General features: G+C 35.5%; 1 protein-coding gene across 1 annotated transcript in view; it reads right to left on the bottom strand.

The window, feature by feature from the left end:
* Positions 1-26,233, bottom strand: part of LOC128559584 (uncharacterized) — a 175,054-nt gene that overhangs the window by 82,101 nt on the left and 66,720 nt on the right. Inside the window, exon 6 of the mRNA XM_053551712.1 lies at positions 25,573-25,764. Coding sequence (XP_053407687.1) covers positions 25,573-25,764 — 192 coding nt within the window. The remainder of the gene's footprint in view (positions 1-25,572; positions 25,765-26,233) is intronic.

Below are 26,233 nucleotides of genomic sequence, written 5' to 3'. Positions count from 1 at the left end.
TTTATATTTCGTTTTAATTGTAGGTTTTACAACTAAATGTTTTGCAATCTTTTCTCCAAATGTTTTTGATTTAGTGTTATTTAAGTTGGAAAGCATTTGTTTGTCACATGTACTTTTTTTTACACCGCTGTCGTAGCAAAAGTCATGGGCCTTACATACTGCGTCCAGTTCGTTGACAGGAGGTCCATTATCTAAAGGATTTCCTGGCCCACAATAGTTATATCCTGGAAGTGTTAAACCTTTTTTAGGTAATAAAGGTAACATTGCTTTATGGATATCTAAATTGCCTGCTTTGATAGTACTTTTAACAAACTTTGATTTCGTTCTTCCACAAGATGAACAGGTAGCCATTATCATTTTTCTCCCGTTTTTTGCTGTAACATAATGGGGATTTATATTATCAGTAAATCTTCTTTCTTTCAAACAATATATTTTATTCTGTATACTCATCTATATCATATGTATTTAAAACTTTTTACTGGGTTTAAAACCTGTGTGGGTTTTAAACTGTCCGGTATTGGTCAGTCCGGACTGACGATTAAAGGTTAAATAAGGTCAGACTGACCATTCAACCTTACGTCCATCAAAGATTTTCGGGGTATAAATGCACTGAGTTAGTATTTAAAGACTGGTTTGGTTTGGAATTTTTAAATTTGAATTGGCCGGCTTTTGATTTTTTTAGAAGAGGGTGGGGGGTCAGGTGAGGTCAAACAGTGCCAGAAGCGTTATTTCTTATACTACTAGCAAATGATATCTTTTAAACATTACTATTAGGGGTCAAATACCTTAAATTATATCCTAAAAAAAATCTAATATCTATAGTTTATGCAAACTAACCACACTTTCCTAACCAGAATCCTAACAGATGTTATGTAAACACATTTCCATTTACTCAACAAACTTTACATATCTCTATCAAAAGTTATCATCTCACTGAACAGCTGATTATATTTGTTTACATGTTATGTATGCAGATATTGATGACGTCATACGCGTCAATCCGTTGTTACAATTTAATATAAAGAAAACGCATTATTCTACAAATCTCCGATAATCGTGGTAATCCTACATCACAACCAAATTATAAAATTCTCGTATCTAAGCCAAATGTACCACATGAAAGGCGAAAATTGTAAAAATAAAAATGTAAACAAAAGGACCGTGTGAACTAGGTCACAGTCATCCGAAAGCGAAAATTGAAGATGGTCGTAACTTACGGTGTGTAACGAAGATGGTCGGAATGTGTCACGTGACCCAAGTTTTTTCTTATATTTGTTTTAAAAAATGATAAAATATATATACATAAATATAATATTTTATCATTTAAATAAAGTATTAGTGTATCACACATCTACGAATAAAAAACAAGAGATCACAGAGTGATCTTGGCGCCCACCAATGTGCCATTTTTGAGTGTTCCAAATTTCAAGACTTACTGACTAGCTCCAGGTCAAATTTCATTTCCGTACACAACACTGTGCATGTGGTCCAAATTCGAAAGCTGTAGCTTGAGAAATGTGAAAGTAGGTCACTAGATCAATCTTAAGGTCACAGTTTGTTTCGGTACACAAAACTATGCAAGTGGTCCAAATTTGAAGGCTGTAGCTTGAGAAATGTGTAAGTAGGTCAATAGGTCAAAATCAAGGGTCAAATTTCACTTCAGAACACAAATCTATGCATGTGGTCCAAATCTGAAGCCTGTACCTTCAAAAATGTGAAAGTAGGTCACTAGGTCAATGTCAAGGTCAAAGTTTGTTTCGGTACACAATCCTATGCATGTGGTCTAAATTTGAAGCCTGTAGCTACAGAAATGTGAATGTAGGTCACTAGGTCAATCTTAAGGTCAAAGTTCATTTCGGTACACAAAACTATGCATGTGGTCCAAATTTGAAGGCTGTAGCTTGAGAAATGTGAAAGTAGGTCACTAGGTCAAAATCAAGGTCAAATTTTATTTCAGAATACAGAACTATGCATGTGGTCCAAATTTGAAGCTTGTACCTTCAAAAATGTGAAAGTAGGTCACTAGGTCAATGTAAAGGTCAAAGTTTGTTTTGGTACATAAAACCATGCATGTGGTCCATATTTGAAGGCTGTAGCTTGAGAAATGAGAAAGTAGGTCACTGGGTCAAAATCAAGGTCAAATTTCATTTCGGAACACAAAACTATGCATGTGGTCCAAATTTGAAGACTGTACCTTCAAAGATGTGAAAGTAGGTTACTAGGTCAAAATGAATGTCAAATTTCATTTTGAAACATGGAACTATGCATACGGTCCAAATTTGATACCTGTACCTTCAAAAATGTGAAAGTAGGTCACTAGGTCAAAATCAAGGTCAAAGTTTTTTCAAGTGCACAAAACTATGCATGTGGTCCAAATTTGAAGGCTGTAGCTACAGAAATGTGAAAGTAGGTCACTAGGTCAAAATCAAGGTCAACTCATGTCAAGGTTCATCTTGCCACTCAAAAATATACATGTGGTCCAAATTTGAATGTTGTAGTTATTGACAAGAAGATTTTAAAAGCTTTTCCCTATATAAGTCTGTATGAACCATGTGACCCCTGGGGCGGGGCCATATTTGACCCTAGGGGGATAACTTGAACAAACTTGGTAGAGAACCACTAGATGATGCTACATTACAAGTATCAAAGCCCTAGGCTTTGTGGTTTGGACAAGAAGATTTTCAAAGTTTTTCCCTATATAAGTCTATGTAAACCATATGACCCCCAGGGTGGAGCCATATTTGACCCTAGGGGTATAATTTGAACAATCTTAGTTGAAGACCACTAGATGATGTCACATACAAAATATCAAAGCCCTAGGCCCTGTGGTTTTGGACAAGAGGTTTTTCAAAGTTTTTCCTTATATATAAGTCTATATAAACCATGTGACCCCCAGGGCGGGGCCATATTTGCCCCCAGAGAAATAATTTGAATCATCTTGGTAGAGGACCACTAGATAATGCTTCATACCAAATATCAAAGCCCTAGGCTCTGTGGTTTTGGACAAGAAGGTTTTCAAAGTTTTTCCCTATATAAATCTATATAAATTATAGAAATGAACAAAGGGTTATAACTCACTCATAAATTGTTGAACCAGTCTGATTTTCAGGGGGACACAACTAGGGTACCAATACATCATTCTGACAAAGTTTGGTCAAAATCCCCCCAGTAGTTTCTGAGGAGATGCGATAACGAGAAATTGTTAACGGACGGACGGACGGACGGACGGAATGACGGACGGACGGACCACGGACGCAGAGTGATTTTAATAGCCCACCATCTGATGATGGTGGGCTAAAAATCTGTACAGTATCGAAAACCTGTCACGTGACTTGCTCCATGTTCCACACGCGAAAGCGAAATTTTTTTAGCATACCAATAAACTCGCCGGCGGGTAATTAGCAAATCGTTTGGCAACTGGAATGCTATCAATTTACATTCCACAGACTGCTATCGTTACTTTAGTATGCGTATATGACAAATAGTCTTTCAGGAACAAAATCTTTTAAAATCTACAAACGAAGCACGTTTGAAATTTATATAAGAATATTTACCAAATTAAGGTACTTCTGCACGTTTGAAAACGTAGAATAAAGCCTGGATTCGGCTTACGGAAATAAAAATCAGTTTATGAATTAATTGAAACCTGTGAGTAGATTTATTACAATGGTACTATTGCTATAATTTCTAAAGTCAAAGTATGACATTAAAACCTATGACACATTAAAATAATAAAAATAATGTATTAAAATTAGCGTGAAATGTCCGGTTCACTTTAATCACGGTGAAATATCTCAAAAATAAGCACATGGACCTATACATTTTATTTCATCAAATTATAGGTCATGTGCTTTTTTACAACTGTGAGAAATTTTATCAAAATCTACATTGTAGAAATATTTCTATTCGCAAAAATGTTATATGGAAATAATGCATGAGGAAGAATTGACCTTATGACCGATATGGTAGAAAATCGATATCAGGGGAGACAACAGCTATATGGTATTGGTAACGGGTGACCGGCATTGCGATGTCGATATCTGTTGCCTCCGGGTATTATCACCTGGATGTTTATTTCTATTTCAAGAGGGTTTTCATAACTGGCATGCACTTTTAGTTACAAAGTATGTAAAAGAAGGGACTTTTCGTAAGAAATTAAAAAAAGTCATTTTTACCATAACAATACCTAATGTGTAGTTTCTTAAATGTTATTTTGTATTTTGTCTTTCAAGTCATAAAATATCAATAAATAAAACAAATAAATTTTAGAACTGACATTGTAAAATCCTATCGATTTATAATAGTTAATACTGCTCTTTCTTTTCTGTGTGGCATGAAGTTGGCTATATGTTATCAAATGTTTCAGACGCCAGGTTAAAATCCTGATAATGACCTTGTTAGAGTTTTACAACAACGTCCATTTTTAAGTCACAAAAATACATAAACACATTAGGTGGACGGATAGCTCAGTGGTTTGCACACTGGCCTTCCAATCCTGAGGTCGGGGTTCGATCCCCGGCAGCTACTCGGGAATTTTCAGAAACGCTTTTCAGTGTTTCCCACCCAACTAGAGGTTTTCTGGTCAGGAACCCATGCAATCCTTGCGTGTATCAGTGCTATACACTGGGCACGTTAAAGAAGAACCAGGCTGTCTATTCGCAACGAGCTAGGCTAAGTTAGCCGTACAAGCCTGTATCTGATTTCTGATCTCTCTGTCGTGGGGGCTTTGTCTCACTCTGTCCCTCTGGTCAGTTCGCTCTCTGTCTGTACTAGTAGAGGATGAATTATTCGCCCTGTGTGGCTGCATTTGAACTATGTAAAGCGCCTTTGAACGTGAAATTGATCATGAAAAGGGCGCTATATAAATCTGGTATAATAATAATAATATACAAGTTGTGTTTTTGAAAGCGGTTGAATACAATTTATACTATTACATGTGTAGATTTTATTTTATTTTTTTACTATAAAATGGTTGAATATCATATTAATATATCAATTAAGTAATTCTTTATATACCGAGAAAGTATGAAATTAAATGAATCGAAAATTATGGTATGTTTGTAGAATAAATAAAAGAGACTTGTGTCACCTTTGGATAAATTGATCATTTTCCCTTTCCTTTAAAAGATATTGGCAATCAGCGTGGTACAGGTATTTTGCCATGTTCAATGTGAAAATAACTACACAAATTTTACCAAACTGTTGCAAAATAATAATTAAAATAAAATGACGCGAAAAAGTAAAATGGCATTATATAGTTATATTCAAAACGCATTTATAGCCTTATCAGTGTTGTATATGTCTGTGTTGTTTTAACGCTCCTCATTTATTCCAATTAGGGAGCCAATAAAACGGTTATTTACGCGTGATGGATCAACAATTTCTATCACCTTTCATTACAGTATAGAAATGACATTCATGTGAAATCATTTCAATTTGAACATGTACAATCAATTATGAAAGTTCCATATGACGACTTTCATGATAACTGAAAAAATAATTAAAACAGTTCAAATTGTCACGAAAGTAAAATTATATTTTCAAACAATGTAAAAAATGATCATGATCATTGTTTTCTAATTTCATAAAAAGTTAGTTGATATCATGAAAACATGTATTGCTGATGCAGTTTTTTCAGCATTGACTTAAAAATATTTTTATATTTATCTTGCATTCATGGAAAATTTATCTGTTATCATCATTTCTCGTTTCAAATTTAATTGACATACATTGTAATTGGCATAAATGACACTGATGTTTTAATGAAAATCAAAGGCCTGAAGGGCCTGGGAGTCGGCTAATGATTGATGTACTGGTAGTATAGCCTACCAGTTTCAGTTTGTTTTTAGTTTTTTCCCCCAACTAAAGAGAAATTTTGTTACAATAAATGAAATGAACATTCGGTCGATGCCTACTGCCTAGTAAAACTTTGATTGACATTATACAAGTATTTAAACCCAATATATTTCTCTAAAATTGAAGAGTGGTTCGCAGAAATAAAAATGTTGAAAGTACAAACTACATTTTGACAGCTGATACTAAGATACTGCCCATGACTATATATATTTTTCCAGTAAACATCTGCCTCCGGCATTGCCAAAAGAGGCAATTATTGGCTGGTATATATTCGCACATGATAAAATTTGAATATGACAATATATATATTAAAATTTTACAGCGCGGATTGCCACATACAATTTGTAACGGATGGACGAAAGAACTGATATTTTACAGATAATGGGCCTGGCGATAACCTTGTCATATATTTGGTATTGTTCAATCATATTATAAGTGACGTCAATTTAAAGTATACTTACTTTTGCGTTTAGAGATACATGTAGGTAAATGTTGCTGAGTGTCAATATATAGTGTAACCGATATTAATAAATGCAGTTCTTTTTAGTTAAAACCATCATTTATTCTATTTCAGACCTGTAAACCCCTTCAAAATCATGTCTGTAATCCCGAAGTCCATGCACTTTCAATTATCCATTTTGATTCATGTAGACAGACAGGCCCAGACTGGGCTGAAAAATGTTTGAGCCATTTTTACGTGGTCGGTAGCAGGGTGGGTGTGGGGAGGGGTGTTTCTTTCCGCTTTAAATTGCAGTCAGATTTTGAAATGGGCATTGTGGCAGGTGGTAAAAGGGCAAATGTATCAAACTGTAAAGTGGCAATATGGGGGAAGAGTGTGGGAGGATACCCTCTCCTGCAAGTAGGGTTTGGGGTATCACCACAAGAAATTTTTGAATATGTAGACCCTTGATACAGCCTTTGGTGCGATTTCTAACTGAAAATTTTATGTTTCAATTTCTAAATATTACCTAGATTCTTTCTAGTATTACAATATCCAAAGTATGAATGACTGTCACTTCATCTTTTTACTTTCAGATAATAGTCCTCTACCAAAATTATTCAAATTATGCCCCTGGGGTTAAAAGAGGCCCCTGCCTCAGGACTAGAATATGAGTCTGATATAGATTATATGTAGGTGTTATAAAATTAATTCTAGAATCATTTCTGTTACAATAATATCTATCATGTCTGTTACTGAATGTTAAAATTTCACAGCTCGATATTTACCCAAAATATTATATCCGGATACGATTACACTTTTCTAAATCTCCATTTTCAACAATATGTTTTACAAATTGTGATGATACGAAGACATTTAGCAGCAATTGGCAGTATCTGATATTGAAGTTTACGGTTAAATTACCTCTTATTTAAATCTTTTCATAAAAAAAGTTGTTTCGTTTCGTCAAAGCAGCCAAACATAGACGATCTACTTTCGATTTCAAAAACTACAAGAAAATACAATTTAATGTTTAGCCGATTTGTTTATTTCTCGAAAAATAAGAAATAAAATCATTTTTAATATCAGTAGTAATTAAACAAACCAGTAAGAGCTTCTTCTTCTTCCGATAATTTATCCGTTTACTGACTGCAAAATTCAACCCACGCAAAGTCGTAGAAGCGTTGTTATAAACAGGTCACGCGTGTTCGCCGACAAGTTTCCAGAATGTAGTTAGGATTCATCCGCGAAGTCTCGCGGAAGAATTAACTTACTGCACATATCTTATTCGGGGCATTTAAAATGAAGATGTCATAATTTAATTTCATCGATGTGGTAAACTCTTTGATAAGAGACATTCCAATGCTTTCAGAGGTACCGGACTCAATAAAATACTAGCAGTATGTTCTGGAACTATATTTTGTTTTTCCCTGGATGTTACGCAAGCTTGGTAAGCCTGCGCAATAAATTTGTTATTTGCGCAATGATTTTAAAGATTATTTTTACGGACAGGGTAACAAATGGATAATTTGGCTAATAAGTTAATATGCAGTTTTTATTTGAATTTGTGAACATCATATTTGCTATTTTGTGACAAAAGGGCATAAAATTCGTCACCATAATCATATGCGCAAATGTATTACCAAATCCCGCAGAATCGTTATGCGTGTTTATGCTTAATGAGTTACCGCGGAAGAAAATATGTGGCTTTATTCGAGTATTGCACACTTACAAGTCATAAATTTGACAGATTACATCGTATATTGGTCATAGCAAATAGGATTGACATAACTGAACTTCATTCGATCAATGAACTCTTTAAATTAGAGACAATCTAATGGAACTACATCACTTCGCTGTGTTGTGAGGCCATTTAAAAAGAATGAGAAATCGGGCGATAGCAAGGACTCGTCAAACGCTTGAAAGCGTTTAGCCGACTCAATTAAAAAAGGTAAGAAAAACAACATAAGAAGAAATGCGCATCTCTTTCATTTCAGAACTAGGATATTAACAGCAATATTTAATTGAATTTCTCATGTTGTAAAATTTGTGATATTAACACAGAAAGGAATTATTTGCGAAATAAAATTGATTTAAAACTTACACTCATTGTGTCAAATAAAACATTCAATCACAAGTTTACTAAACTGATTAAATCTTTTACTTAAACCTATTGATCACGAAACCGCATGTTCACGCGACATTGATATGTCGTCTGCACATAACGCTACAACAACAACTTCGCACTGAAGTTAAATATTCTTCAAAATCAGTGAAAATTAACCGTCTGAGAACGAATCAAATTTTTATGTTACAAAAATAAAATAGATATCATTCAAAAGATAAATTTATTGAGAGTAGGAAATCATTTGCAGCTAAGCTAACATATCAATGCTTTTATCCAAAAAAATGCTTTTAAGAAATGCATGTATGAGATTTTTACACATTTTATATGGAAAATAGAAGGGAAAAACTGACGAAATGATGGCATTAAACATCAGGTCAAGAACGAATCAAAAATTGAAATAAAATTTAATTAAAAAATACCGTGTGGTGAATCAAATGTTGAACTTTAGAAATATTTTTGCACCTAAGGTTTCTTATTTTTAGTTATTTTGTTATTAAGTGAAATGTGTACATGCCCTTCTTATTTCTGTATAGAAAATCTGACCGCTATCGATTATTGGCCGGAGGAATATTCTTCGGTATGGATTTTCCCAAAGACTCCCATTATTAAATATTGCGTGAGGTCCAAATTTTTCAATTCAGTCTCGCAAAAAATTAAGCACACGATCCTAGCTTTTTATTTCCTCAATTTTCCAGGTATATTGTGAAGTTTTGAAAAATCAGAGTTTAATGAAATTCTACATTATAGAAAAAATCGATCCAAAGAATGCAGAACTACCTTAAGTAGCAATCGTGACCTTGACCTTTAAACTTGTGACATAGTTCCTTCATGCTACACATCTTCTAGTTATAGTGGTCATTTCAGTTATTATATAACAAGTTATTTTATAATACCATAATGCTGACAAAGAAATGTATAAGACACGGATAACAGTTAACATCTCACCATATATAACAAAGTTTTGAGCAAAAAGGGATTTTTTAGCTTAACCAGTCCTCATGTAGATCAGACAGAAAACTAGAGATTGCTTTTAGAAAAATACAATGTCTCAACAAACTGCTTCCTTAAAGATAAACTGATATGCAGTACTAAGCCATAACACAAAGACACATGTTTGAAGACAGGCAAAAAGATAAATTAAACCATACCATTTCTGCGATACATTTATATTTATTCGTAATATAGAAAGTGCATTTACCAAAATCATACAGGAAATTGTATGCAACAATAAAAAATAAAAATATCTAACTAAAACTCTTTATGAAACACATATGTCCCCGCTTGATGGCTACTCAAACTAGGTATTAAATATCATGACATTGACCTGAAGAGAAATGCCCCAACATAACCACTCAGAGCAAACCTGAAAATAAGTATCAGGAGTATATGTGTCACCAATTCATTGGTATTAAAATGCTATAACTTTTTCAACTGAGATATGCTGACACATATTTTGCAAAATTAGCCTTGATACTAGGGACTCGAACAAATTCTAGTTGTTTATGGGAATAAAACGCCATGATAGAAGTAGTATATACATGTATATCCTTTTAGACACATATAATTGACCAAATTCCTTTAAAATTAACTAATAAGGGACAAGACCTTCAGCAAAATGAATGCCAAAATTTGGAAACAATATATAAACCATGATACTGAGCATCTTGACAAATATTAGCTGAAATCCCACCAGTAGTTTATGAAGAGTAGTATGGACAAAGGTTTGTGACAAACGGACAAGACAAATTCAATATATATCTCCACCTATTGGACACCTATTGGACACAACACTAGGTCTCTAGAATGTTATCAATCTGTGTCCAAATTTGCTTCGTCCCCAGATAACTTCTATTACTGTTAAACTTTGTTCATTCGAGCTCGACGGGACCGGTAAACTTTGTTTGAGTCATCAGTAGTTCATTTATTTTGTTTGGTTTAGCCCGACACAATTTTAGGTCATATGGCGGCCCTAGGTGCCCCTTTGTGCTTTCGTCATGAGCGGACACCTTGGTAGAACCACCGACTTTCCGTAAGCCAGCTGGATGGCTTCCTCAGGTGAGGAAATCAACGCCCCAAGTGAGGCTCGAATCCACATTGATAAGGGGCAAGTGGTTTGAACACGGCGACCTTAACCACTCAGCCACGGAGGCCCCATATCGGTAGTTCAAGCCTTTGAACAATTTACATTTTACAGGAAGTTTGACGGGACCTGACGACGAGTTTGAGCGAAGAGTAAAGTTTGAATTATCCGAGTTGGTGAAAATGCATTTTTCACTGTATTAACTAGATGTTATAGAAACATTCTTACAGTGTTTCATGTACATTTGCAGGAATATTTTTTCTATGATTTGTCCTAATTTTTTTAAACCATATAAATCAAGTTTAAAACTGATCTAGATTTTATAAAAAAATAATCTGACCGAGATTAAGAATGCTTAAGTAGAACATGACTTTGTGCCTTAAGAGTGCTTACAAGATTTTTTATGATTTGACCTAGTGACTATCTGTTAATCCGCAATGATCACGAAGTATAGATTATAGAGGCATTTATGCTGACCCAGTTTATGAAGATTGTGAAATTGTGACGCCTAGCCTTTTCTTTTCTTTGATTTGACGTAGTGACATACGCCCAGCCCGAGGATCGAACTCGCGACCCCGAGATCCGTAGACCAACGCTCTTACCTACTGAGCTAAGCGGGCGGGCTTCCATGAAGCTAGATCAAATATTTATTAAAATATTTGGTTGTTGTTAGAACAGCGAATTACAGACCGCCCCTCCCACCCCTAGTGGATCAGTACATGCATGACATGAGGAGTGCGACATTAAATGACATAATATACATGACGACTGATTGATAGAGACACTTTGGTATGTACTTTTACACACTAGGTAACCCGATATGTTCGGCGCAGGATGCTATGTTCGGCGTATTCTCATTATTTCGGTCTATAAAAACAAATATCCAATAAAACCACCTTGCTAGTCTTATCACGTGATAAATGAAGTTTTCAAATCCGATTGAAGCTTATTTTTGATATTTTTTAGATTTTGCTGTATGTATTTAACGGTTTAGTTACGATGTACAGGTTTTTATTTAGAGACGTGCTCACATTCATACATTATTACATACATACATACATACATGCATACATACATATTTAGCAGATAGAGTGCAGTGATCAATTTGGACACTGTCAAGCCACTGTGTCTATTGTTTTTATCCGATTTCTTTAGGATATTATATTATCTTTTTTTATGCATGTGTCTGTGTCCATAATTCAATAAAAAAAAGGGTTGAGTCAGCCAAGATCTCTGGCCTGGCCCTGATCGTTTTCCGACTTCCGATGCATGTAAAGATTTATCCGGATGATTTTTGATTTTTTAAAAGAAACGTAAAGTTTAAAAAAAATACGCTAATGCCGAAAATGTTCAGCATTTTCACGTCATTTATGGCGAGAGTAAAAATGTGACTGTCTAAAGATATGGAAATGAAACTAGATTACCGTACTCGACAACTGGGGTATCAGACAAAACTAAAACGTTTTTAGCTCATCTGATTTTTTTAAAAAAAATGATGAGTTATTGTCATCACTTGATCGGTGTCGGCGTCGGCAGATTTCTCGGTTAAATTTTATGTTTAGGTCAATTTTTCTCCTAAACTATCGAAGCTATTGCTTTGAAACTTGCAACACTTGTTCACCATCATAAGCTGACCCTGTACATCAAGAAACATAACTCCATCCTGCTTTTTGCAAGAATTATTGCCCCTTTTGGACTTAGAAAATCAGTTTTCTTGGATAAGTTTTATGTTTAGGTCAGCTTTTCTCCTAAACTATCAAAGCTATTGCTTTAAAACTTGCAACACTTGTTCACCATCATACGCTGACCCTGTACATCAAGAAACATAACTTCATCCTGCTTTTTGCAAGATTTATGGTCCCTTTTGGATAATATCAGATTTCTTGGTTAAGTTTCATGTTTAGGTCAACTTTTTCTTTTAAACTACCAAAGCCATTGCTTTGAAACTTGCAACACTTGTTCACCATCATAAGCTGACCCTGTACATCAAGAAACATAACTCCATCCTGCTTTTTGCAATAATTATTGCCTCTTTTGGACTTAGAAAATCAGTTTTCTTGGTTGAGTATTATGTTTAAGTCAGCTTTTCTCATAAACTATCAAAGCTATTGCTTTAAAACTTGCAACAGTTTTTCACCATCATAAGCGGATGCTATACTTCAAGAAACATAACTCCATCCTGCTTTTTGCAAGAATGATGGCCCTTTTTAGACTTAGAAAATCATGGGTGGGACAATATTTCTATTATACAAAAAAAAAATCAGATGAGCGTCAGCACCCGCAAGGCGGTGCTCTTGCTTTTTGTGTATTAACATCTGCAGAAGCTCGCGGGATTTTTTTTACCGAGACCGAAGGTCGAGATCACAAACATATCCCAAGGGCTTCTGCAGACGTTGATACACAAAACAAACGAGTATTGTCGCTATTCTTGCATAAAAAATATTACACGACGACTAAATGCATTGTTTTCATATGTGATGACTTAACGATTCCGGTGCATTTTTTAATTACCATTCTGTTGTTCTTGGAAACGGAAAACAAGAATATTTTTTTAATCTAACTTTAACCCACATATTTCTATAATATTTCCGCGCGCTGCATTAAAGATTATGGTCGGCATTAAATCTCCCGCATTGAGTGTACGCACACATTGAATGTACACTATTAAACCTATGTAAAAACTAACCCTAACATTTAGTCAGTATATAGTACACTCAATACGTGCGTACATCCAATGGGGGCGATTTAATGTTGACGTTAAGATTATACTAACCCAAAATGGCGGATCGATAACACGAAATACATGTAATACGGTAGGCATGATTTTTTTTTTAAAAAAAATCGCTATTTTCAGTGAAATAAGTAAGTTTACAAAATCATTTATGCATGTCCTAACTTATACATGTATCAGTAATCCTAGCCTATCCTCTATGTCTGCTACTGAGGAATACAGAACTTCCGTAATTCTAGCCACTGCCTTTCAAATATCCATAACAAGGGCCTAGAAACCAACAACAAATCCAAAAGCAGGTAATGAAGGTTTTTAACCATTTTGTTTTAATCTGTCATTATTACAAACATAAATAACCCATATTTTTACATATCACTTAAAAATTTTGTTAAACAGGAACACAATTTCAAAAGTAATAACTTTACATTCGAATTATTTTTAGTACGAACACATTTAGAGAACGGATGAGTACGAACGTAGTGACAAGCTTTCAAAATGTTTTATCCGAATTCTTCGCGAAATTAGATAAAAACAATCCGACTGATACTAGTCAGTATGCCGAGCGAAAAACCCAAAGTTGGAGTATGCACAAAATATTTTTGCATGAAAAGATTCTACAACATGTACCTTCATAGAAACTGGATGATGCAATTTTGTCATCATTGAGCATTTTGAAATATACAAGATGGCCGCCAAGAATGCCGCCAAAACTGTAAAGATGACATATCTCCTTAATTACAGGATATTAAGACACGATTGCAATGTAAATATTATGTTTATTGCTAGAGGTAACATAGTAAACATCTGATGTAAAATTTAGAGAAGGAATTCATTTGAAAAATCCAAAATGGCGGTCAAAATGGCCGCCAAAACAGAAAATCCCTATATACTGCATTAAACACTCTGAGTGTGAAGACCTTTTCGACGGTATATGGGTCTTCTAATAATTACAAATGTTTTCAACACTTTAAATGTTTCTTCAGTAATTTTATAACAAAAAGGTGGATAAAATGGATATTCTCATTCAAAAGCATAACAATTTGAACAGAATATGCATATTAAAAGTAGGTATGATTTGCGACCAATCTGCTATAAATGCCGGTAATAATATATCAAGTGTCATTACAATGATACTGCATAAAATTAACTGATCCTTGTTCTATCTTCGTATTATGTATGTTAAAAAGTATGCTATTATCTATATGGTATATTCTGTTTGACTTTCCAAAGAGCTATTGAACAATTGGCATGTATAAATTTGTTAAGTTTTCATATTCTCCGTCTGAATCACTAGAACTGCATCATTGAGTATTTCATCTACATCCTTCGCCAGTCATTTTTTTGACAGCTATAGTTTTAATGGCAGTTGAATAATATTGTGCATGTGAGGTGATCCACAGAAAGACAGCGTGATGTTGCACATGGTTGTTCTGATCCAGAAAGGATGATCTTTAGGAAAAAGCTTGTGCCGGGGTTGGGGATTGTCTATCAGAACTGACATCGCTACAAGCCGCTTGGATCCTTGCTCCATCTAAAACTGATTGCATCAAAATTTGAAGGGCTTGGGTTCAAACCACTCCATCATATACATGTCTGTATGTGTGCTTGTAGCATTTTCTTTAAACGATTCCAATGTATGTGGCAACGATTGTTGTTTAGGCATCATTTGAGCAGTTTTGTTTCCAATTTTTCATGTCCAAATATCATTTCCGAAATCGGGCATTGAACCCCTTTCATTTCATAGCAGGCAGAAAGAATAACCGATAATTTCTCCAAAGACCTTGTTCTACAACTCTAAGTTTGTTTAGAATGCATCTTTGTTTCATCCGTTTGATAGCCGTTGCATTTCCAGTGCCACATAGTTTAGCCACAGTATTGCATCTAGACGGGATATGAGCTGCTAAGAGCTGGAATGTAATAACTGAAGCTTTGTTTTTTTTTCTACCACACGGGAAAGACCGGATGGAGAACTTCGTATTATAACGTAGTGCTAGGTTTTTAATTCCAGTTGGGAAAACCGTGTCTTACACAGGTAATTATATTAGATCCTTATAGTCTTACATGTTGCTACAATATCCATTATTGTCTGCTGAACACAGTTTACTTCATCAGCAGAGAGCATGACAAATGCTTTAATGTAGACAAGAGGGCCATGATGGCCCTATATCGCTCACCTGTTATCATTGCACTTGAGGACAAGAAGGTCCTCAGAAAAAATATCTAAGTCCAAAGGACAGGAACAACAAAGGAAAGAAATTTAATCAAAAAGAAAAACAAAATTCTTACAAGGTACTGATATGTCAAAATACACCTAAAAATTGGAGGTACCATCCATGTTGTACCACAAAAAAGTGGTCTCAGTTTTTTCCTACGGCCAATAATAAAAAAGTTACTAAAAATAGGCTATTTATAGTAACGTAAAAGGGAAGTAATTCAAAAGAAAATTATTGTAAGTTAACAAAAGAAGGATCTGCCAAATAAATCTGTTGATATAAATGAAATTTCAGATCAGTATCTTCATTAGTTACGGAGATATACCAATTTTAATTTGAAATAAAGGGAGGTAATTTGACATAAAATCAGTCCATAGTTATCTACCCTGATTGGCTCAGTCCAACTAATGACAATAATGAAATTTTCAAAAAAGTCCTGTAAGTACTTATTGATAAAAATCCATTTTGACTATAATCAGGGGAGGTAATCAGATATAAAATAACTCTGGAAACTACGATTGGATCTGATTTGTCATGGAATCCAAGATTTATTGTTGTTGAAGAAATTTTGGAAGTTTGTATCAAATAAAACCATAAATGAAGTCTCTATATGGCTGCAAAAGCCAAAATAGCCAATTTTGGACATTTAAGGGGCCATAACTCTGGAACCCATGACGGAATCTGGCCAGTTTAAGAAAGGAACCAAGATCTTGTGGTGATACAAGTTGTGTGCAAGTTTGGTTAAAATCAAATCATAAATGAAGTTGCTATTGTGCAGACAAGGTCAAAATAGCTAATTTTGGCCCTTTCAGGGGCCATAACTCTGGAACCCATTAGGGGATCTGACCGGTTCAACAAGGGAACTGAGATCTTATGGCAACACAAGTTTTGTGCAAGTTTGATTAAATTCAAATCACAAATGAAGCTGCTATTGTGCAGACAAGGGCAAAATAGCTAATTCTGGTCCTTTCAGGGGCCATAACTCTAGACCCCATAACGGAATCTGGCCAGTTCAAGAAAGGAACAAAGATCTTATGATGATACAAGTTGTGTGCCAGTTTGGTAAAAATCAAATCATAAATAAAGCTGCTATTGTGCAGACAAGGCCAAAATAGCCAATTTTGGACATTTAAGGGGCCATAACTCTGGAACCCATAATGGGATCTGGCCAGTTCAAGTAAGGAACCGAGATCTTATGGTGATACAAGTTGTGTGCAAGTTTGGTTAAAATAAAATCTTAAATGAAACCACTATCGTGCAGACAAGAAATTGTTGACGGACGGACGGACGCACGGACACACGACGGACGACGGACGAAGGGTGATCACAAAAGCTCACCTTGTCACTATGTGACAGGTGAGCTAAAAAGTGCACCAACAAAACATAAATGTGCATCAACAAAAGAAATCTGAATGTGTCATCACGCGTCACTTCACAAATTCTGCTCATACGCCAACAGCTGTGGAATAATGACATCAACCTTCTCCTTGCTAGTCATTAAATCTACTCTATTAATGACAACTTCGATTTTTTTATTATTAAGATGCTTGTGTTTGCAGTTAACCTCATGACATTTTCTTTGTGATGCTTGCAAATTATGTCTGTTAATCATACACTGAGTACCATGACATAATCACAGACATAATATATGACACTGACAAACACAGGATGCAGGGAACAGAATATGAATACTGATTGAAGGAATTTGTGCTCATTGGACAATAGTGGAATCTGAAGCTACATGTAAGGGCCATAAAATTCAGCTATTATGTCCTAGTTATAAGTTGCTCATGCTATGTCTGTCTGGATGCGATAATGTCTCCAAACTAAGAAGCATTGGAAAGACAGCTGACAATACAGTTCAGTCTGGACCAAAGTGGTTACGTCGATGCAGATATGAACAAAGTTTTCGGAGAAGCTGCTTTGTTGCAACCTGTTAGAGTAGAGTAAGAAAGGAGCTGAAAGTGTATCAGGTATGACGTTTGGGTATCAAATATGGGAAAGAAATTCATCCAAAAGATGCACAGACTCACAGACTACTATCATTCTCACCTTCATCAGACTCTTTCTATGAGAATGTCAAAGGAGGACACATACAGACATGCACATAGAGGAGTGCTTTGGACCCATACCTTTAAACTTTTGATGCCACCAGTTTTTACTGAGCAATGATTCAAAATCTAAGAGGCTTGTACTGACAACAATTCCAGAAGACAACACCCCACCCCCTCCTTATCTGTTGTGATTGTGCATCAGAATAACCATTTGCAACATCCCGTTGGTACAGTTTTGTAGCTCTCCTCACCAGCACAATATTATGAAACTGCAATAAAACCTGTACCTTTCAATATAGATGGACGAAGTCTATTGGCGAAATATTCAGTGTTGGAGATGATGATTCTAGTTATTCTGACAGCGACTTCGAAAACTGAAGTGTTCAATGTCCATTGAAAATAGCTTTTTGGAAAGTCAAACTGGATATAACGTATTTGAATAACTGTGTTCTAATAATTGTGTTCTAATATTAAGACTCGGGGATATATGACCATTTTGTGTCGATTCGTTGTACAACCAAACCCACTCACTCTAATATTAAGACAGCACAAGGATACGTTAGTTTAATATAGTAACATTGAGGCGACACTTGATAAACCCACGCTTATCCATATATGACAATTATTTCATTCGTGCAAGTTGTATTGACGTATTTTTGTATTTTCCTGTTATCAATCATTTAATCCGATCCGATATTGTGTGATACTTAAAGCACGATCGCTGCCGCCTATGCATGTGTAGCTTGTTCTATAACTCATCTTATACAAAATGCACAGCGCGCATTTATAAAATTCAAATGTTATTACATGTTGACGTCGATAATTAGCTCATTAGCAACATAATCATAAATTTTCCCAACTTTTGAAAATAGCAATCCCCAACCACTTATATTGGTATGGGAGAGACACCAAAATTATATTGGATAGGCTGCGGCTTTAGGGTTTCTTGTTTAACACCATCATGCTAGCGTTTAACATTACGTCAACATCACCTACATTGGGGTTTAAAAATCAATTAACCCTTTTACTAAAATGGCCATTTTTGTTTATCTTTGAACAATGTAAAGACAAACAGGTTTTTGCTATCCCTATCCAGCGACGGCAAGAGATATCCGAATAAAACATATCCGAATATGAGCTACATGAACAGTAGTCACGTTTCGTTTAGCACCATTATACCGTAATCTATTATACATCTGCACCTTTTTGAATCAAATTTCACAAATGTACAGATGAGGCGTTTTAAAGTCCTTGAGTGTATCCTTACTGTTATTTGTAGCAAACTGGTCATAAATCAAACCACGTTATATATGTCTTGTGTTTAAATTGTAATGCTTTTGAATGAGAACATCAATTTTATCCACCTCTTTGTTATAAAATTAGTGAATAAAAATTTAAAGTGTTGTAAACATTTCTAATTATTAGAAGTACCCATATGCGGTAGGAAAACCTGCACATTCAGAGTGTCTAAAGCAACATATACAGATTTTCCATTTTGGCGGCCATTTTGGATCTTTTTCAATTAATTTTCTTCTTAATTATATATGTTTAATATTAATCTAGTTATCTCTAGCAACAAAATGAATATATACATAAATAATCCTGTCCAAATCTTCTATAATTTAGAGATAAGTCAATTTTGCATTTTTTGGCGGCCATCTTGAATATTTCAAAATGCTCGATGGTGACAAAGTTGCATCACGCAGTCTCTATATGAAAGGTTCATGCTGTAGAACCTTTTTATGCAAAAAACATTTTGTGCATACTCTAATTTTATGTTAGGTAGCTAATTGGCATTTGGCATACTGACTATACTTACAAAATCATGTAAATGATTCCTAAAAACAAACAATGGCGCAAACTACACGCAGTTCTTATACATTTACGGTTATCAACAAAAAAAGAATCGACACCGACTTCTAAAAGTGGGTGTTAACAAGGGTGGAACGAGTACGTACATTTTTGGGGTTAGTGCGTTTGGTTTTGGTAACTGATACAGCAAAACGTACTATGGATTAGATTGCATCTTTTACGCTACAAAAAGAGAATATTATGGAAGAATCAAGACGCAGATACCAGAAGTCAATCGGCGCAGAAATACATATATACATCCGCCTGACAAAGCATTTCAAAAATAAAAATCATGTATCAACAGCACGTGAATTGTCTTGTTTGCACACGATATTTCTACCGTTAATACATGTGTTATCCCCACATTAGCTAATAGTTTTGTCTGATACCCCGGTTGTCCAGTCCCTTTCCTTTCATTTTAATCAGTCACATTTGTACTCTCGCCACAAATGATATATGCCAATGCTGAACATTTTCCTGCATCGGATGATCAGCATATATCTTTTAAAACTAAAACATTTCTTTTAAAAAATAAATTACTAACTGGCTGACAGGGCAGAGATCTTGGCTGACACAACTCTTCTTGTATTGAATGATGGACACAGACACATGCATGAAAAACATCCTACAGAAATCGGGTTAAAACAATAGACACAATTGCTTGACAGTGTCCAAATTGATCACTGCACTCTATCTGCAAAATATGTATGTGAACAAGTCTCCAGTGAAAAAGCAAAATCTGTTAGATATTAACAATTTGCTTGACAGCGTCAAAAACGGTCATTGCGATATTTGTGACGAAGTTCACAATAACCTGCTCCCGAACATCGCCGCAAATTTTTTATCCTGCGACAAACATCGCCTTTTTCTGTGCATATAGTATAATTCCAAGTTAAAAATCTTCACTAAAACACCGAATTATACATTATGATTTCGATGGGTGATAGGGAAAAGGTTGAAAAATACAGTCCATAAAGATATTGACTTTGTTTTGCAATATTTTCAAAGAAATGTGGCTATAAACTTCAACATTGCTGAAATTGGCGTAAAGTTTAACATTTAACTTCGCCGTTTTTGCTTAAAATGGCATCTTTTCAGGATTTTAAATCGGCTTTGGAAACTTCATTTATTGCGTGATAAGACTAGTAAGGTGATTTTACTGGTTATTTGGTTTTATAGACCGAAATAGGGAGAACTCTAACACCATTAAAGTTTTCAAATTTATGTATCGATCCTGCGCCGAACATAGCATCCTGCGCCGAGCATATCGGGTTATCTAGTGTGTTTTATTTCATTTACGGCCTTAAACGACATAAAACGCAAACTTAAGTCGCAAAATGGTATACATTGTCAGTTGCAAGTAAGTTCAGATCAAGTATCAAAATTGGCCAATCGGCATAAATGCTTAGCTCAATAGGTAGAGCACAGTTCTATGGATCTCGGGGTGGTGAGTTCGATCCCCAGGCGGGGCGTATGTTCTCCTTGACGATTTGATAAACGACATTGTGTCTGAAATCATTCGTCCTCCAATTTTTTATTGATTTGTAAATATCTGTTTTCTGGATTCAATTTCAGTTGTACACAATCATCAACACCTGGTTTATTAAACAAGAGGGTCATGATGGCCCTGGATCGCTCACCAGTGTAATATGAGCTACATGTTTCAAATGTCAAACTGATGATTTTTAGAAATTTTTTGGAAGATTTTCCTATGTACAATCAAGTAACCCCTGGGGCGGGGCCAATTTTATCCCGAGGGTCATGATTTGAACAAAGTTTGTAGCAGTCTTCTAGGCAATGTTACATATCAAATATCTAAGACCTAGGCCTTCTGGTTTATTTTTAGCAAATTTATGAAGATTTCCCTATATACAATCAAGTCAATTTGGCCTCTAGGGGTCAAGATTGGACAATTTTTGTAGAGGTCCCCTAGGCAATGCTTCATGTCAAATATCTAAGCTCTAGGCCTTCTGTATTTTTTTAAAGAAACTTTTGAAGATTTTTCTATGTACAATCAAGTAACCCCATGGGGCGGGGTCAATTTGACCCTGGGGCTCATGATTTGAACAAATTTTGTAGAAGTCTACTAGGAAATGCCACATGTCAAATATCTAAGATCTAGGCCTTCTGGTTTATTTTTAGAAATTTTTTGAAGATTTTCCTATTTAAAATCAAGTGACCCCTGGGGCGGGGTCAATTTTGACCCCGGGGTCATGATTTGAACAACTTTAGTAGAGGTCCATTAGGCAATGCTACATGTGAAATATCTAAGATCTAGGCCTTCTGGTTATTTTTAGAAAAATTTTGAAGATTTTCCTATGTAAAATCAAGTGACCCCTGGGGCGGGGTCAACTTTGACCATGAAGATCATGATTTGAATAAATTTTGTAGAGGTCCACTAGGCAATGCTACATGTCAAATATCTAAGCTCTAGGCCTTCTGGTTTATTTTTAGAAAATTTTTGAAGATTTTCCTATGTAAAATCAAGTGACCCCTGGGGCGGGGTCAATTTTGACCCCGGGGTCATGATTTGAACAACTTTAGTAGAGCTCCACTAGGCAATGCTACATGTCAAATATCTAAGCTCTAGGGCTTCTGGTTTTTGAGAAGAAGATTTTTTAAGATTTTCCTATGTAAAATCAAGTGACCCCTGGGGCGGGGTCAATTTTGACCCCGGGGTCATGATTTGAAAAAATTTGGTAGAGGTCCACTAGGCAATGCTTCACACCAAATACCTTAGCTCTAGGGCTTCTGGTTTTTGAGAAGAAGATTTTTAAAGTTTTTCCTTTCGGTTGCCATGGCAACCAGAGTTCTGCATGGAATTCAATTCTTTGAATACTTTTGTAGAGCTTCACCCAAGGAACATTCCTGTGAAGTTTGGATGAAATTGGCCTAGCGGTTTATGAGGAGATGTCATTTAAAGTAAAAACTTTACGGACGGACGACGGCCGACGGATGGTGACCCATCCTAATAGCTCACCCTGAGCCTTTGGCTCTGGTGAGCTAATTATGTAATAAACAACAATCAACAGGCCCAGGGTAAACAGGTATAAAAATATCTGAAAACTGTTGTTTATAGACTCTCATTATTTGCGATATCGGATTTATGTAAAGGAGTGGATTATTTCTTTGCGTTATTGTTTTGTTTTCAATCGGGGGATATGGACTTCTTATCGGAGTGATCGGGTTTTGTATCTAGAATCGGAAGAAACAAGAGATCGAGAGAGTTTGGATGTGTCTGGGTCACTTTCCAGCTTTTCATCATAGAGGAAGACCCTAGGTGCACCTCCGTGCACTATTTCCACACCCTATTACCTGATGTCCACCTCGCCGAGGGATGCAGCTGCCACAGAGGTAGGAAATCAATAACGGTGAGTAGTGGTGTTAGTTTTTTTAGCTGTATTTTTTCATTTCGATTTTCCATGGAGATATTCTGGTGCAGGCATACGTGTAAATGTCTTTGTTGTTTGATATGATTAATCCTGGTCGCCAACTTTGTGAAATAAAGAAGTATTCAGCTGTTTAATTAGACTTTTATCAAAACTGATGCGAAAATTATATTCAACGGCCAAGTTCGAAGTGTTTACAACGTAATTTGATGACACGTCAAACTATCAATCATCTGTGGATAATCCTGGCAAGTTTCAAGTCTGTCCGTACGTCTACACCGACGTTGTGGCCCTTCAAAGGGACCCGGGAATGGTCACGTATGTTACACTTTATCGCAGAGGGCATTTTTAAATGATACCCATCACGCCGAGGAGTCAAAATATAGGATGCCGATTATGGTAGAGGGAAATTTGCTGTAAAAACGTCTATTCTAGCCGATTGTTTCGCTTTCAAGACCTGGGAGGTCAAGGCATAATTTGCAGTATGCATTCTTTATCCCTTTCTTTAATAATGGGTGAATTTCAATGCCGAACGCCTCTGTAACACAGTGATAAACATTGCTGTTTGTTCTCAGACAGTTCTTCGCAAACTGGCGTAAGATTTTGTGAAGCCAGTATCGGTCGGAATATTTAAATATAGAACTATGGGAAAATTATAAGTGGTATCTAGCATATACAACAACAACAATAATAATGGTAAATAATGTAGTAATAACGCTTGTTTTTTCGTGTTATAACATATGCAGAATCCCGAGGGATTGGTTGGTACCCGAGCCTTCTGACTTCTGTATTACGTATCTTGGATCTTTATCAGTAACATTTGTTTTTAGCTTATGGAAGTTTTGTTGCTTGTTTATATCTACAATTCCACTATAACAATAATTGTCAAGCTGTCCATTCAATGATGCGCATATATGACAGATTTCATTTAATTTAACTATCTGCAATTCTGTTGCTATGGCTTGTTCCGTATCATATTTAGCAACCTTCAAGCTGCTTATAATTAGAGCATACTTAGATTTTTTCCAATCTTTTGACTGACAGTCACCAAGCCTTACAAATTTATCAATTCCAAAATCAAACCTCAAAAGTAGCTCACGAAGGTCTTTAATACGTTTACCAATTAAAGTAACATCTGACACGAGTTAAACACGTACTTCTATTTTAGCATTACTCGGAATTGTTGATCTTCTGATGTCATCATATGATTTTATTAACTGATTAATGTCCGAAATTTCTTGTGATTCACACTTGTATCTCTCAGTTCTTTGAGACAATGTTGGCTCTGGTTCAAAACCCCAACAATCAATATCGCCAGCTATTTTCCCCTTACCCCTTGCAATTTTCTTACCATCGATGCCCATTTTAACAAATTTTGAATCTGAATGAGAACATGATTGGACCAATTTATATTGGCACATAACCGGTAATGTAGGTATAGCAAAATTTATCAGGGACTCGGCTGAAGAACAAAATCCTGTCTTTCTTCAACCACTTGTCCAAGACTCCTTTGTCCAGACATAAATCGCAGGAACTCCCCCTTAAACAGCCTGTAACCAACCTCCTAAAATCTTCTAGTTTCAGGTCTACGGTATCGCATATTAGATATGTTATCAGTCAATGATATCTAGAAAAAGGTGGAAACATATATTTTTCATTGGAAATTGATTTTTAGAAATCAGTTCGCAAAACCGTTTATACGGTTATGATTCAAGATGGCAGATATAGTTAATGAAATCTGTCATATATGTGCATCATTGAATGGACAGCTTGACAATTACTGTTATAGTGGAATTGTAGATATAGACAAGCAACAAAACTTCCATAAGCTGAAAACAAATGTTACTGATAAAGATCCAAGATACGTAATACAGAAGTCAGAAGGCTCGGGTACCAACAAATCCCTCGGGATTCTGCAGATGTTATAACACGAAAAAACAAGCGTTATCCCTACATTATTTACCATTATTATTATTGTTGTATATGCTAGATACCACCAATAATTTTCCCATAGTTCTATATTTAAATATTCCGACCGATACTGGCTTCTCAAAATCTTATGCCAATTTGCGAAGAACTGTCTGAGAACAAACAGCAATGTTTATCAATGTGTTACAGAGGCGTTCGGCATTGAAATTCACCCATTATCAAAGAAAGGGATAAAGAATGCATAATGCAAATTATGCCTTGACTTCCCAGGTCTTAAAAGCGAAACAATCGGCTAGAAAAGACGTTTTTACCGCAAATTCCCCTCTGCCGTAATCGGCATCCTATATTTTGACTTCTCGACGTGATAGGCATCATTTAAAAATGCCCTCTGTGGTAAAGTGTATCATACGTGACCATACCCGGGTCCCTTTGAAGGGTCACAACGTCGGTGTAGACGTACGGACAGACTTGAAACTTGCCAGGATTATTCACAGATGATTGACCGTTTGACGTGTGAGGTAAACCCGATCAAATTACTTTGTAAACACTTCGAACTTGGCCGTTGAATATAGTTTTCGCACCAGTTTTAATAAAAGTCTAATTTAAACAGCTGAATACTTCTTTATTTCACAAAGTTGTCGACCAGGATTAATCATATAATACGTTTAGGCATTTACACGTATGTCTGCATCAGAATATCTTCATGGAAAGTCGAAATGAAAAAAATACAGCTCAAAAAACTAACACCACTACTCACCGTTATTGATTTCCTACCTCTGTGGCAGCTGCATCCCTCGGCGTGGTGGACATCAGGTAATAGGGTGTGATTTCAGGCTCAGGCGGGCACTTGAGAATACTCCAAGTGAGGTTTAAAATATTGTTTTGAACTTAAATAGACATACTTATCGGCAGGGACGTCTCCGCTGTAGCATCCTTTTTCTTGGTGTCCTTCACCAACGCTATCGTCGAAGCATTGCCATGTCTGCTAGCTTTGTATGTCAACATGTTCATTTCAACATCAGAAGATCTTTCAGTCTTTGAAAATTTTGTAACTACAGATGCCACACGATTATAGAATATTTCAGAAGAAATTTCTGAAAAATTGCAAGAAATTATAATTTTTAGTAAAGGTTCATAATTGTTTTAACTGAAGAAAGATTCTGTTTTTTACATGTATAAATTCAGTACATGTTAACCTCAGACAGATAGTTACATTAGTTGTCACATAATTATATTAAATAAAACGTGAAATTAAACAATACGTGAACGTTAAAACTTACAAAATACCAAAGACATGCTAGCATTTATACCACCCTTAAATGTATACTAGACCCTAGGTTCGTATTTTACGTTTATGGACGTTTATTACAAACACTTTATGTAAACATTGAATCATCAAGTTTGATCTGTATTAACAGTACTATGTGTTGGGTTTAAATTGATATACATTTAATACATGTACAGATAAACATAGTAATCAAGAGCTGCTAACTGAGAGCACGCTCGACTATTCGAAGAATTGATGAAAGTATGGGGGTCAAAATATTAATAGAGATTTTCAGA

Source organism: Mercenaria mercenaria, chromosome 9, assembly GCF_021730395.1.
Source record: "Mercenaria mercenaria strain notata chromosome 9, MADL_Memer_1, whole genome shotgun sequence".
In the NCBI taxonomy this organism is placed as follows: domain Eukaryota; kingdom Metazoa; phylum Mollusca; class Bivalvia; order Venerida; family Veneridae; genus Mercenaria; species Mercenaria mercenaria.
The sequence above is the reverse complement of the archived record's forward strand: the minus strand, read 5'-3'. Positions and strand labels throughout refer to the sequence as shown.